The sequence below is a fragment of the Lagenorhynchus albirostris genome, chromosome 20 (assembly GCF_949774975.1).
Source record: "Lagenorhynchus albirostris chromosome 20, mLagAlb1.1, whole genome shotgun sequence".
NCBI lineage: Eukaryota > Metazoa > Chordata > Mammalia > Artiodactyla > Delphinidae > Lagenorhynchus > Lagenorhynchus albirostris.
The window spans coordinates 1,666,731-1,680,573 of NC_083114.1; the positions used below are offsets into that span (position 1 = coordinate 1,666,731).

Here is a 13,843-nt window from a genome sequence, read left to right on the forward strand (position 1 = left end):
TGGCAGGGCAGAGGCTCCTGGGTCACTGGAGCCCCATGTGCTCTCTGCTGCATTCTCCTGAGCCCCTGCTTGATTGAACCCTCCAGGATGGGGGGCTCACCACTTCTCCAGCCAGACCACTCCCAGAGGGGCCATGGATGGGGACAGAGGGAAGAGAACTGAATCCGTGCCAGACACCATGCTTTTTTTCCATGTCAATCTCGCCGCTACTTTGGGGCAGGTGTTGGCATCACGTGGCACTGAGGAGGACAGGACGGAAGGTCAGAGAGGCGGAGTGGCTAACTTGGGCAATGTGGCCGGGGTCCTGTGATATGAGAAAGACTGTCTTCCCACCACCGCCCCACGTGGCATTTAATCTGGGAAGGGCGTGAGCCTGGGGATCACCGGGGCCTCACGAAGAAGGCTGGTGCGGCCCACCGGCTGGGCCTGCCTGGACGTGGGGCGTGGTCCCAATAGGGCGCAGTCCTGCCCCCGCGCTGAGCATTCTCATGACTGTTACTGCCTTAATTAAGACAAGTGCCCGACCCCATTTTACAAATGAAGAATGTGAGGCCCAAGGTCATGCGGCTAGGGGCCGGGTGAACCAGGGGCCTCTGAGAGGACTGCCCGCCTCTGCTGGTCCAGGGGGAGGACCCTCGGCTGCGGGGCGAGCCTGCCGGACCAAGGAGACCAGGAGCTCAGTCTAGACCTGCCACCCAAGACTGGTGTGACCTTCAGCAGGCCCTGGCGCACTTTGAACCTCGGTATCATCATCTGTGATGTGAGTGTGACGACAGGCCCTGCCTCCCGGGGGCCTGGGAGGGAGGGCAGTGCCGGCCGGGGTGGGGCTACCGCCTGGGCGCCCCAGGAGCCTGGCGTGCACCCAGCCCAGAGGTGCCAGCCCTCCTTGCTGGCAGAGCCGCCTCTGACTCCCCAGACTCAATTAAGACGCAAACACCGCTGGTAGGAAGCCTTTGGAGAGGACGGGAGGCCGACCCCTGGGATTATGTTATCAGATGGTTCGCCACCTGGCAGGTGGGGCCCCGGGCTGGGAAGTGCTCCCCAGACCCACTGCATGAGGCTGCGCGGGCGCTGCCCCTCTGGGCTCCAGTGCGTCCCTGGGAACAGTCCACTGGGCCGCCCCTGGGGCCTCTCAGGGCGTCGAGGCTGTGCTGGTACCGCCTGCTTGGGGACAGCAAGAGCCCCCCTCCTGGTCCCAGGGGCCTTGGCCCCCCATGACCCTGTGCTCACCAGGCCTTGGTGTGGTCAGACTTCTGCCCCTGCCGGAGCCCAGAGTCTAGGAGCCTCGTGAAAATGCTTTTACTGCCCTGAGTCAAGCTGGGGGCCCGCAGCAAGGCTCCACGGCTCCCAAGAGGGGCAGGGCTCAGAAAGAACATCCAAGACGCTGCTTCTCCAGAGAAACGGGGGCTCACTGACCTCAGAGCTGGGCTCTGGGCCAGCTCCTCCAGGGATCGCCTCTGTGAGCCCCTCTAAGCCTCAGTTTCCTCATCTGCACGGAAGGGACGATAGCTGACGCCATGGAGCTGGGAGGATCCAGGCAGGTAAAGTACCTGCTCAGCACCTGATGTGCAGCTGGGATTTCATAAGCGCCTCATTAAGTGCTTTTCTTCTCCTGGGGCCAAGCCGTGAGCCAGGACTGCAGTGTGGGAAGGCAGGGGCCTGACAGGAGAGACGTGGGGTCAGGCGGGCATTGTGGAGCCTGCTTCCAGTCCCTTCCTGCTGTGTGGCCCTGGGCAAGAAGCTTAATGCCCCTGGCCTGGCAGGCACGAGCTCCGGGTTCTGGTCCAGCCTCCACCACTCACTCTCCTTCGTGCTCCCCCAGGTTCCTCACGCGCACACGACCCACCCCTGCCCCTGGGATCCCTGGTGAAGGGGTCCTGGGGGGGGGTGGAGCGGTGCTTAGCATCTCCTGGATGAACAGCTTGCTAGAGCATCTACCCCCTTTCTTGGCCGAGGCAGGCCCTCCCCAGTCCCAGCCCAACCCAGTCCAGCCTCACCCCTCTCTTGCAGAGGCTGCAGCAGCCTAGGCGTGATGCTACAGGCCCGGCCTCTGGTATGCAGTTGGAACCCCACGGCAGGTTTTTCCCTGGATAAATCACTGGCTCCCGGGGGCTGGGGGAGGGGCAAGCAGATGACCTTCCATCTCTGGGGCCTGCTCAGGGCCACCCAGCCGGTGGAGTCAGACCCTGGGCCCACTGGTCTTCGTCCCAGAGGAGTCCAGAAGGACAGGGCAGCAGGGTGTCAGAGCTGAAGGGATCCTTAAGAGGCGTCAATGCCTATACCCATTTTACAGATGGGATGACTGGGGCTCGTGCCAGGTCACACAGCGGTGGAGGCAGAGCAGGGACCTGACCCCAGCACCCCTGGCTCCTGGCACTGTGGCCCATTAGTTCCAGTCTAATCTCCTGGGAAATGGGGGGACTCAGCGTTAGCCTTGACGGGAACACAGCCGCTCCCGGCGGGGACGGGCTGAATGTGTGCTGTGTCACTTCCCTGCCCCAGGGTCGGCCCGCTGTGCTGACGACAGGCCAGGCTGAGGAGGCAGTGGGCTGGGCCGCCCTGACTCAGCACCACCAGTTCCAGCCCAGGCGCCCTGGTGGGCAGGGGGCCAGCATCTTGTCCAGGCAGCTGGACAGCGGGATCCCCATCCCAGTGGGGGAGAGAGGCCACTGTCCCTGCATTGGTACTGGGGGTGAGAGGAGGATGCGGGGGCGAGGGGAAAAGAGGTGATTCACGGGGAGAGATAAGGTAGGGAGAGCTCCCGGCAGACAGGCGGGCAGCCCAGGCAAAACACCCTGTCAGCATCCATCAGCGTCACAGCCCGGCCCCTGGGAGCCTGGGAAGCGGCAGAGCAGGGGAGATGGGAGGGTTGCAGGCAGCTTGGATGAGCTGCCCCTCCCTGCCCTGCCTCTCACTGCATCCTGCCAAGGCCAGGGCAGGACAGGCAGGGGACCTGTCCTAGAGTCTGAGGACAACACAGGTCTGGTCCCTCCCCACTCCTCCACCCAAGAGCTAACCAGGTGACCTTGGCAGGGGTTAACCAGTGCGGCCTCAGTTACTACATCTTAAAAATGGAACAGATGGCGCTACACGAGATTATATAGTGCCCGGCACTCAATAAACAGCATCTCCGGTTATCAGGGCAGCCCGTACACACACACCCACCCCACACTGGCCATGGGCCCCAGGGTGGACATGGCAGGGAGGATGCAGGCTGGAAAGCAGGGGACAGATGTGAACAAATCCCCGTCCTCCGCCCTTGGTGTCCCCGTCTGAGAGGAGGCACTTGGCCTCTGAGGCCCCTCCTGTTGGGCACCCCCCTGCTGTCTGAGCGTGGGGGCAGGGGTGGCATCAGTGAGCCTCCCTCTAGGAGGGATGAAAGCAGGGGGCAATGCCCACCTGTCCCACCTGTTGGGGGCTGCAGGACAGCACCAACTGGGACCACACAGACCGGGGTTCAGACCTGGGATGGACTTCCTCCTGGCTGTCACCTTACACAGGTGATGCTGATAATCTTGGGGGGCTTTTGTGGGGAGCATATTAAGTTACGGGGGGACATGGGACTGCATGGGGTGGCTGGGTCTCAGCTCCGGCCATAGAGACGAGAGACGTAGGGAGGAGGCCCCGGTGCCCAGCATGGCCCCAGGCTCCCCTATCTGGCCCCATCACTGGGCCAGGCCGTCTGTCTTTCTGTCTGGGGGAGATTAGACTCTCCAGCTGTTCCTGTGCCGTCTGGGATCTGGGATCTGCCTCTGTCCTACTCCTGGTGGGGAGCAGGGCCATGGGGGGCCGGGAGGAGCCCGGGCACCGCAGGTCAAGTCCCCACCCAGGGCCTCAACTTCCCCAGTTTTAAAAAGGGAGAGGAGGCTGGGTAATGGGATCCCAACAGGCCCTCCCGGGGGACTGGGTCCCATGACCTCCAGCCAGGCGCCCACGTCAGCAGCGCCCTCCTACCCCACAGCAGGAGTGGTGTGGGTTATTCAGCCTGAAAACGGTGAAGGCCCCTCCCCCCCTTCCTCCACCTCTTTCTCACTCAGTCACCGGACTCCATCCTCACAGCTTTCATCCTCGCCACCTCCATTTCACAGACCAGAAACCCGAAGCCCCAGAGCTGCCTGGGACCAGGCCAAGGGCCAGGCTCCCCAGCACAGGCTGTCCGACCCGGCCAGGCCCTTCGGGGGACGGGACTCCACCCTTCTGGAAACTTAAGCCATGGCCACCTTGTCAGCTCCTACCCACTTCTGTTCTCTGTGCCCAAGAGCTCCCCTGGCCCCTGTCTGTCCTCCAGGACGGTCCCCAAAGCCACCGTTTGGGTCTTGAGCAGACCTAGAAGACTGAAAGTGTTAAACTCTGCTGAAAGTACCTCGTCCCACAAGCCAAGGCCAGGACAGAACTGCTGAGCACTCAGTGCTCTCTCCTGAGCCCAGACCTGGCTTCAGAAGCGTCCTCGGCACAGCTCACGAGGCAGGCCTTATCAGTCATCTCAGAACGTGCTCTGAAACCACGGAAGCGTGAAGACGCACTGGCTCACCAGCCGAGGCCTGGGCGGCTGCCAGGGGCGAGACCCCTTCTCAGAAGGCGTGTCGGTGTGCCGGCAAACTGCACGGCTCGGCAGGGCGCTCCCGGGGAGGCCCGGACGACGCTTGAGGTTCCTCCAGTCCAGGCAAACGACCCTCATCTGGACTCGCTCCGCTCCCACCCCTGAGGTCTGCACCATCGCCATCCCTCACGTCCCAGCCTGGAAAGGTTCTGCCATTGCAAAGCTCACCGAGAGGCTCAGGGAGGGTCACCCAGCGTGGCCAGGAAGCAGGCGCGCTTGAACTTGGATCTCCAAGCCAGCCTCAGACGGACTCAGGCTACCTCTTAGTCTCCATGCCTACCTCCGGCCCCAGCCTCTCTCCGCCACCCCACAAAAGCATCGCCAGAAAGCTCCCGGCATGCAGGCGCGTGGGCCTGGGAGCCTCCTGCTTCTCAGGTGTGAATCAGAGCCATCCCGAGGGGCACTGAGAGAAAGCCGCGTGACCTTCCCTGCCCCACCCCATCGCAGCACCTTCGTCTGGGGAACCTGCTCGCCAGGTCTGGGGAAGTCAGCAACAGCCCCCAACAATGCACAAAGGCCCTTTGAGATGGGGCGGCCGCTGTCACCTTTCAGAGGACCCAGGGGCCCTACCCCTCTGCAAAGAAACCAAGGAGCCCCGTGAAGGCAGGAGGGGAGGCAGCCAACAGACCAGGCTGGGCTCTGAGTGAGAGTGTGCTCGGCGCCGGCGAGGCTGCCGCGTCCTCTCCGGGGACTCGCGCTGGCTCACCTTCTGGGCCTGGCTGACCATCTTGCGCACCACCTCCTTGATGTGGGCCTGCCCGTCGATGGGGGGCTGCATGTAGACGCTGGCCCGGGTCACACCCCGGTAGGCGATGGTGTCCGGCCAGCCCAGGTCCAGCTTTGGGATGGAGCGGTCAGACTTCTGGGGCCAGTACTCCAGCGAGGGCAGCGTCTCGGCCTCGGTGCGGGCCCCCTCTTCCCCGCTGCCCTCCTCGCCGTCACCGAGCTCGCCGTCCTCGGGCCCCCGGGGCTGGCCGCTGGCCCGGGGGTCCTCGGAGCCGGGGTCATACACCTCAATGGTCTCCACGATGCGCCTGAGCTCCAGCTCCGAGAGGAAGTCGCGGATGTTCTCCCGCTTCAGCACCTCATAGAAGGCGTCGGGGCCGCGGGCCACCAGGGCCTCCAGCGCCAGCCGCTGCCCCTCGCTGTAGAAGAACTCGGGTTTGGCCTCGCTGGAGCGCCAGTTGACGTGGCTGTCGTCCAAGCACTGCACCTGGGAGAAGGCCATGGCGGGAGCCTCTGCCGCGGGCTGGACGCACGCTCAGCAGGTCTGGAGCCCGGTCGCCGGCCTGGCGCAGCGCGTTCTGGGGCGTCTCGCCGCCACCGCCGCCGCCGCCGCCGCCGATCCTCTGCACCCGGGAGCCTGCGGGAGGGGCGGGCTGCAGGGTCGGGTCAGAGCGCAGGCGGGGCCGCGGAGGGGCGGCCGCGCGGAGGAGGGGCCGGCGGGGGGTGTGTGTGGGCGGCACGCCTCCCGCCCCGGGTGCCGGAACCTGCAGGGGACGGGGGCCGGCGTCCCAGAGGATTTCTGGAGCTGCCAAAGGTCCAGGGCGACCTCTGGGGGGAACTAGGCCAGGAAGGGGACTTCCCAGAAGTTTCCTAGAGGGGCAGGAGGTCGTCCGCTCTCCGACGATCTCTGGCCCTGCTCGGCGGCGCCCCGCATCCCGAGGGCTTCCGGAATGGGATGGGGTCTCGAAAGCCCCCGGGCCCGCGATCGGCAGCCCGAGGGGCCTGTGCGGAGGAGGCTCGGGGCAGCGCGCCGGCGGGCGGGTCGCCGGGGGGCCCGGGGTCGGGGGCGCGGGCCAGGTCTCGCTTACCGGGCGGCGCGGGCGGAGCGGGTGCACAGGCGGCCTGTGACTCAGTGCCGCCTCGCCCACCCCGCTGCCGCCACCTGCGGTGACGTGAGACCGGGGGCGGAGCCGGAAACCGATTCACCCCTACCCGCGACAGACGTTGGGCGGTGTGTGTCTGTCTCCTCCGCTGCCACCAGCCCCAGGTAGCCGAATTCTGAACGGCTCAGGGACCCAAGTCCAAGAGCTCCTGGAACATTGCAGCCCAGACAGGGGCAGTGTTCTTCCTGAGGACACACAGCAGTCAACGGCCTTAGCACACCCAGCCCCCAGCCTGTTGGTAACCCTGGTCCCACCCTAACTGTGTCCAGTTTCCCAGGTGGGACGGAAGTCCATGCAGATGCTCAGCTGTCCAGTTGCGGAAGTAGGGTCGGGACCGTGCTGGGAGCCACCAAGGCAGAGGTGGGGCAGGTCTGACCCGACCTCAGGAGCCTGCAAAGAGCCTGGTGTGGATGGAGCAGGTACCCAGTTCTAGGTCCCAGCCCCGCTCCCTTGTGGGAGCCCCGCCCACCCAGGACTGGTCCCGCATGATGAACCCGGGGGCAGGGAGGGCCTCAGAGGGCGGCTGTGCGCTGGGGTCAGGTCCAGCCCTCTGCCCTGCGTCCTGGGGCTTGGGACCCCGGTTCTGGGGGTGTATGGGGACCACATCTAAAAGAAGGCTGCCAGGGTGGGGACAGCAAAGCCCTCGAAACCTGGCCTGACAACGGCCCGCATTCCGCTGCATGCCGCGGGCAGCCAGCCAGGCACCTGGCCCAGTCCTGCCACCACCGTCACCTCGCCTGCCCTGCCTGGAGCTGCTTCGTGCTCACCTGGGATTGGGGCCCCGAGGACACTGCTCTTGCTGCCGGGGGCCAGCTGTTGATGTCACTGGGCCTGGGCCCATGAACCCCCCTCCCCCAGGACCTTCACCACCATCCACCTGCCTGTCAGCGTCTTCCCTGGGTCTGCTGCCTCGAGCAGTGATGCGGTGTCCCAGCCCCCGCATGCCTGTGGTCCCCATCGCTGACCCCTCTAGTCCTGCACTCCACCCTGGCCCGGGGGCTTCACAATGTGTCTGAACATAGTGCCCCCAGCCCCTCCCAGGTACATGCACACACACCTGCATCCCCCCGCCCCCGCCCCTGCACATGGTCAGAAGGGGGAGGAAGGTGGTCCCAGGGCCAAGCACTGCCCTGGGAGTCCTGAAGCCCGACTTACAGCTTCTGCCACTGGGGATCTAGACAAGACCTTCTCTGGCCTCAGCTTCTCCTTTTTTTCTTCCCCTGCACGGAGGCCCTGGGGCTCATGAAGGGAGTCCTGGCTCTCAGGGCTGAAGGGCCTCCAGCCCTCCAGCTGCCTGCCCAAAATTATAGATTCACAGGAAGCTGTTAAAAAAAACCAACAGAGAGCTTGCACGCACCCTTCACCCAGTTTCCCCCAATGGTGTCATCTTGCATAACCATAGCGTAGTAATACCACAGCCAGAAATCTCGTTCAGATTCCCCCAGTTTACGTGTGCTTGTTTCTGTGCGTGTGTGTAGATGTGTGCAACCTTATCACATGTGTACGTTTGTGTAACCACTATCACAATCAAGACGCAGAGCTGTCCCTCTACAGCCAAACCCACACCTCCATCCCTAACCCTGGCCGCCACCGATCTGTTCTCTGGTGATTCATCCAGGTTGGTGTGTATGGCTGTATTCCTTTCTGTTGCTGCCTGGTACTCCATGGTACTCTAGTCTCTGTTTCTACGAGTTTGGCATTTTTAGCTTCCACATATAAGGGATATCATACAGTATTTATCTTTCTCTGACTTATTTCACTTAGCATAACACCCTCGAGGTCCATCCACGTTGTTGCAAATGGCGGGATGGCTTTCCTTCTCATGGCTGAATGATATTTTCTTATATATGTAAACGTCACAGTTTCTTTATCCGTGTATTATAAGTACTGAAGGACATTTCGATTGTTTCCGTATCTTGGCTATAGTGAATAATGCTGCAGTGAACAGGAGTGCAGATTATCTCTTTGAGGTGGTGATTTCATTTCCTTAAAATATGTAACCTAGATTGCTGGATCATATGGTAGTTCTATTTATAATTTTTTAAGGAACCTCCATGCTGTTTCCATAGTAGCTGCACCCATTTACACTCCCACCAACCATGTACAAGTGTTTCCTTTTCTGCACATCCTGGCCAACTCTTGTTATCTCTTGTCTTTTTGATAGTAGCCATTCTTGCAGGTGTGATGATTTCCCTGATGATTAGTGATGTTGTACAAGTATTTTTCATGTACCTGTTGGCCATTTGTACGTCTCCTTTGGAAAAAATGTCTGTTCAGTTCCTCTGCCCATCTTTAAATCAGATTTCTGGGGTCTGTTTGTGGGTTTTTGTTTTTGCTATTGAGTTGTATGAGTTCTTTACATATTCTGGATATTAACCTTTTATCAGACACACAATTCGCAAATATTTTCTCCCATTCTGTATGTTGCCTTTTCATTTTGTTGATTGTTTCGTTTGATGTGCAGAAACTTTTCAGTTTGATGAAGTCCCACTTGTTTTTTACTTGTTTGTTTTGGGGGTTTTTTGTTTGTTTTTGGCTTTCTTTGCATTTGCTTTTAGTGTCAAATCCAAAAGAATCATTGCCAAGACTGATGTCAAGGAGCTACCACCTATATTTTCTTCTAGGTGTTTCACAGTTCCTGGTCTTTTTTCAAATCTTTAAGCCATTTTGAGTTGATTTCTGCATGTGGTGTGAGATAGGGGTCCAGTTTCATTCTTTTGCCTGTGGCTGTCCAGTTTTCCCAACACCCATTTGTTGCAGAGACTGTCCTTTCCGCATTGTATATTCTTGGCTCCTTTGTCGTAAATCAGTTGACCATATATGCGAGGGGTTTATTTCTGTTCTGTTCCATTGATCTGTGTGTCTGTTTTTGTGCCAATACCACACTATTTTGATTACTATAGCTTTGTGATTTGGTTTGAAATCAGGGAGTGTGATGCCTCCAGCTTTGTTTTTCTTTCTTAAGGTCCCGGATCTTTTATGGCTACTCAGGATCTCTTATGGCTCCATACAAATATTTTAGGATGGTTTTTGCTACCTCTGTGAAAAATACCGTTGGGGTTTTTTTGGTTTTTTTGTTTTTTTGCGGTACGCGGGCCTCTCACTGCTGTGGCCTCTCCCATTGCGGAGCACAGGCTCCGGACGCGCAGGCTCAGCGGCCATGGCTCACGGGCCCAGCCACTCTGTGGCATGCGGGATCCTCCCGGACCGGGGCACGAACCCGTTGTCCCCTGCATCGGCAGGCGGACTCTCAACCACTGCGCCACCAGGGAAGCCCTCATTGGTATTTTGATAGCGATCGCACTGAATCTGTAGATCACTTTGGACGTTTTAACAATATTAATTCTGCTAATCCATGAGCATGGAATACCTTTCCATTTTTTTGTGTCTTCTTCAATTTCTTTCAGCATCGTACAGTTTTCAGCATACAAACCTTTCACCTCCTTGGGTTAAGTTTTTTCCTAGGTATTTTATTCTTTTTTATGCTACTGTAAATGGGCTTGTTTTCTTAATTCCTTTTTCTGGTAGTTCATTGTTAGTGTACAGAAACACAGCCGGTTTTATGTATGGATCTTGTTTGCTGCGACTTTACTGAATTTGTTTCTGCAGCTTTTCTTTTCATCCTTCCCACAGGTGTTTTATGCAGAGCAAAAGCTTTAGTTGTTGTTTTTTTAAATAAGTATTTATTTATGTATTTATATTTTGGCTGTGCTGGGTCTTAGTTGCGGCACACGGGATCTTTTAGTTGAAGCATGCGGACTTCTCAGTTGCATGTGAGCTCTTAGTTGCGGCATGCATGGGGGATCTAGGTCCCCGACCAGGGATCGAACCTGGGCCCCCTGCATTGGGGGTGTGGAGTCTTACCCACTGGACCACCAGGGAAGTCCCAAAGCTTTAGTTTTGATGAGCTCTATTTTATCAAGTTCCCATTTAAGGGATTACGCTTTTGACGTTAAGTCTAAAAACTCTTCACCTTGCCCTAGGTTCTGAAGATATCCTCCTACTTTTTTCCTAGAAGTCTGATAGTTTTACATTTAAATCTGTGATCTATTTTGAGTTAATTTTTTTGTGTAAGGTATGAAATTTAGATTGAAGTTGACTTGTTGGCCTATGGATGTCCCCAGAAGGGTTTTACAGAGAAAGATATAGCCCCAGAGAATAAATACCCAGGATCACATAGTAAGGGATTGGGAGAACTGGACTCAGAGCCAGGTCTGTGTGCTCCCTCCTGTGATATCAGCATCTGAACTGGCTCCCAGGGATAAACCAGGCTTGCTTGGGAGTGGTTACCTTGATTACCCCTCGGGGTGGTGTGTCCAGTGACCAGCTTGGAAGAGGGTCATTTAGTCAGTCAACAAACACAGGCAGAACCTGCCACCCATTGGCTTGTGCTGTGCGCTGTTGGAGTCCGGGCTTCTCCATGGGCCTCATGGTCACAGTCTATCGAGAGGCAGGAAGGACACAAGTCACAGAGTTATTGGTGCCGTGGAGGGTGTTTCCTCAAAGCCTGTAGAGCCCAGACATCCGCAACGAGCTGGGAGGAATCAGTATGAGCTCCCTGGGTTTGAGAAGGGTGTTCCAGGGAGAGGGTACAGAGGCCCAGAGTTGAGGGTGAAGTTTTGGCAGTGGTCCAGGTGGCCAAGTGGGCAGAGGCTGTAGTGCACAGTTAGAGTCCCCTGATCCCTCCTGCAGGGGATGGAGGCCACAGGAGGCTGTGAGCAGGGAGGATAGTGGGCAGAGTCACGGTTTTAGGGGAGGTGGGTTAGAGGGGGGAGGTGGTGCAGCTCCCCTGGTCCCCAAGCCCAGTGGCTGGACTTGGCATTGGCCGCAGAGAGGGAGGACGTGGGGGGCAAGGAGAGAGGCAGCCCTCAGGCTTCTGGCGTGGGCCCCGGCTGGGTAGGGGTGCTGATGTCAAGGTGGAGCCCAGCGGGGAGCTCCCAGGCCCGTGGAATCCGGTACTCAGGCAAGGCCAGGCCCCTGGCCTGGGGCTGCTCACTCCTGAGTTGGCACAAATGGGGCACTTTGTGTAGGTGGCAGCACCTCTGCTGCTGTCACAAAGGAGAGGTGGTTCTTACTTGCTGCTTAGGCAGGCAAGCCCGAGGCGCCGGAGGCAAGGCCCCGTCCTGGCAGCCTGGAATGGGCTGCAACCGGCCGAATAAACCAGGCAGAATCTCCTGACTTGGCCTTTCTGAGCCATCATGTGGCCGTGACGCATCACCCGTCCCTCCCAGGAGGGCTGGGTCCTCCCGGTGCCAGAGCCAGCCAGTCCAAGCCCAGAACCTGTCACGAGGGACCTGTCACCTGCCCCCACCTGAACCCCAGTGGCCCCAGAGTCCCACCGTGGGACCCCAGGCTCTGTCCCGGGTCTGACTACGTGTCCTAGGAAAGCTATGCCCTTTCGGCTCCTGAGTTCTCTCATATGCGTAGCTGTGGGTGGGAGGTGGTAGGGTAGGGCAGCTGGATCAAACAGTGCCTGAACTCCTCCATAGCTCTTTGTGGGGTCCTTTCTCCCTTTCCTCCTTTCCTTCTGTGCCTTTCCCCCTCTCCTTCTGTGCCTTTCCCCTTGTTCCCAACCATTCACTTGTTTACTCTTTCATTCATTTACAACTGTTCACAGAGCATCTCCTTTGAGCCCAGCCCTGGACAGGGAGATACCTGGGAGAGGAGATGATTCAAAGCCAGTGTCCACCTTGCGGAGCTCCCAGTCTGGTGGAGGGCGTAAAATATGCAAACAAACAATTGTGATTCAACCCTGGGCTTTAAGAGCCCTTGGGAGGAAGCTACTCTGCCTTAGCGGGTGGGGACGAGCTGTGGAAGGCTTCGGAGAGCAAGCCCTTCGCAGCAGGCCATGAAGAGGGAGGTGAGCGAGGGTAGGGACAGAGCAGCAGGAGGAGACTGCATCTGCAAAGGCACAGAGGCATCAGCATGCTGGGCGTGTGTGAAGAGCTGCAAGCAGGTCGGGGTGGCCAGTGCGCGGTGCTGGGATGACAGGACCTGGGACCAGTTGTCCAGGGCCTCGAATGTCATGGCGGGGAGGGGGTTCCTGAGAAGTAAGTGATGTGAGCAAAGCAGTGACTTTGGAAGGATGGAGAGGATGGAAGGGAGGCCGTGAGGAGCTGGTGCCCACCTTGTGGCAGGAGGGAGGACAGTGGGACACACTGAGCCGGAGGTGCCGGGGTGGGGGCCTGGCGGGGCAGATGCCCTGGAAGCCTGGCACTCGGGGACGCGGGTCATGGGGGAGGGGATGATGCCGCTCCAGCCCGTCTGGCCCTGGGGAGGGGGCCTGAGACCCTCGACGGTGGGTTGGGCATCTAAGGAGCGGCGTTAACCCAGGAGTGCCTGGTCCGCGCAGGGGCTCCAAGTCACGGAAACATCAATGCCCACGCGTGGAAACGTTACCCCCCAAACAGGCCCCTGTGCCCGCGCGGCTGAGCGGCGGCCGCTGTTTCTGAACTTTCCCCGTAATCGCATCTCTGTGTCTCTGTGTTTGCTTGCTCTGTGCATTCCTCTGCGGGCCCTGCTGAGAACCCAGGGGGCAGGGGCCAAAGGTGTTTAAGGAGTGCTTCCCAGAGGAACAACAGCACGTGGGTCGACCCTGTCTGTTACCTCCGCCCGCTCTCGGGAGCCAGGCCCCCCTCCGGCAGGCCCTGAACAGGGTCAGGCTCCAGCAGCTGGTGGGGAGTCTGGGATTTCGGATTCAGGCCAGGTCTGGGCCATCCACTCAATCCTCGTTCACTCAGAGGGCGAGCAGTGGGCGCTGCCCCCGCCACGGGGGAGGGTCTGCAGCAGAACCACCTCCCATGCCGACAGCCCCAGTTGTCCAGTGGAGGGGAAGTGCTGAAAATGAGCGATGAGGGGGGAGGGGGTCAGGGGGGAGGGGGGTTATTTCAGATGGAGGCGATGACTTCTGAGCCGCCCCTGGGAGGGCCTGGGAGAGCAGCACCCAGCACAAAGGCTCGGGTGGGAGGAGGCTGGGGTGCGGGGAGAGAGGCAGGGAAGGAGACCGGCCCGAGGAGCTGGGAGTCTGGAGGGTCTTGTGCGGAGCTCTGGGCTCCCTTCTTGTTTGAGGGGTCAGCCCGGGTGGGGGGCCTCCACCTGCCCCTCTGGGGAGGAGGGCTGAGGGCAGGAGGTGGGGGGAAGGAGACCGGACGCCTCACCTGGGCGGGGCTGCCCTGCAGGGGAGCCGGCCTGGTGTGGGCCAGGGAGCTGGGGTCATGGGATGGGCAGCAGGCCGGAGGAGAGGGTGTCAAGGGCCAGAGGAGTCTCTGAGGCCGGCCCCCGCCTCGTCACCCAGGCTGGGAAACTGAGGCCCAGGGCCGAGCAGCCGCTGGTGGCAGATGGTGACAGAGCGGGT

The 13,843-nt window shown here is 59.6% G+C and overlaps 2 protein-coding genes across 5 annotated transcripts in view; one reads left to right on the forward strand and one right to left on the reverse strand.

The window, feature by feature from the left end:
• Nucleotides 1-6,238, reverse strand: part of FAM83G (family with sequence similarity 83 member G) — a 30,926-nt gene extending 24,688 nt beyond the window's left edge. Inside the window, exon 1 of the mRNA XM_060132903.1 lies at nt 5,307-6,238. Coding sequence (XP_059988886.1) covers nt 5,307-5,828 — 522 coding nt within the window. The 5' untranslated portion in view covers nt 5,829-6,238. The remainder of the gene's footprint in view (nt 1-5,306) is intronic.
• SLC5A10 (solute carrier family 5 member 10) overlaps nt 1-13,843 on the forward strand; it is a 56,328-nt gene that overhangs the window by 35,219 nt on the left and 7,266 nt on the right. For 2 of the 4 annotated variants that reach the window (XR_009537394.1, XM_060132904.1), the window contains exon 10: nt 6,759-6,908. The exons of the other annotated variants lie outside the window; for them this stretch is intronic. Coding sequence is in view for 1 of the 2 variants with exons in the window: in XM_060132904.1 (XP_059988887.1) it covers nt 6,759-6,908 (150 nt within the window). In the remaining variant the exon portion in view is untranslated. The remainder of the gene's footprint in view (nt 1-6,758; nt 6,909-13,843) is intronic. 4 annotated transcript variants of the gene reach the window in all.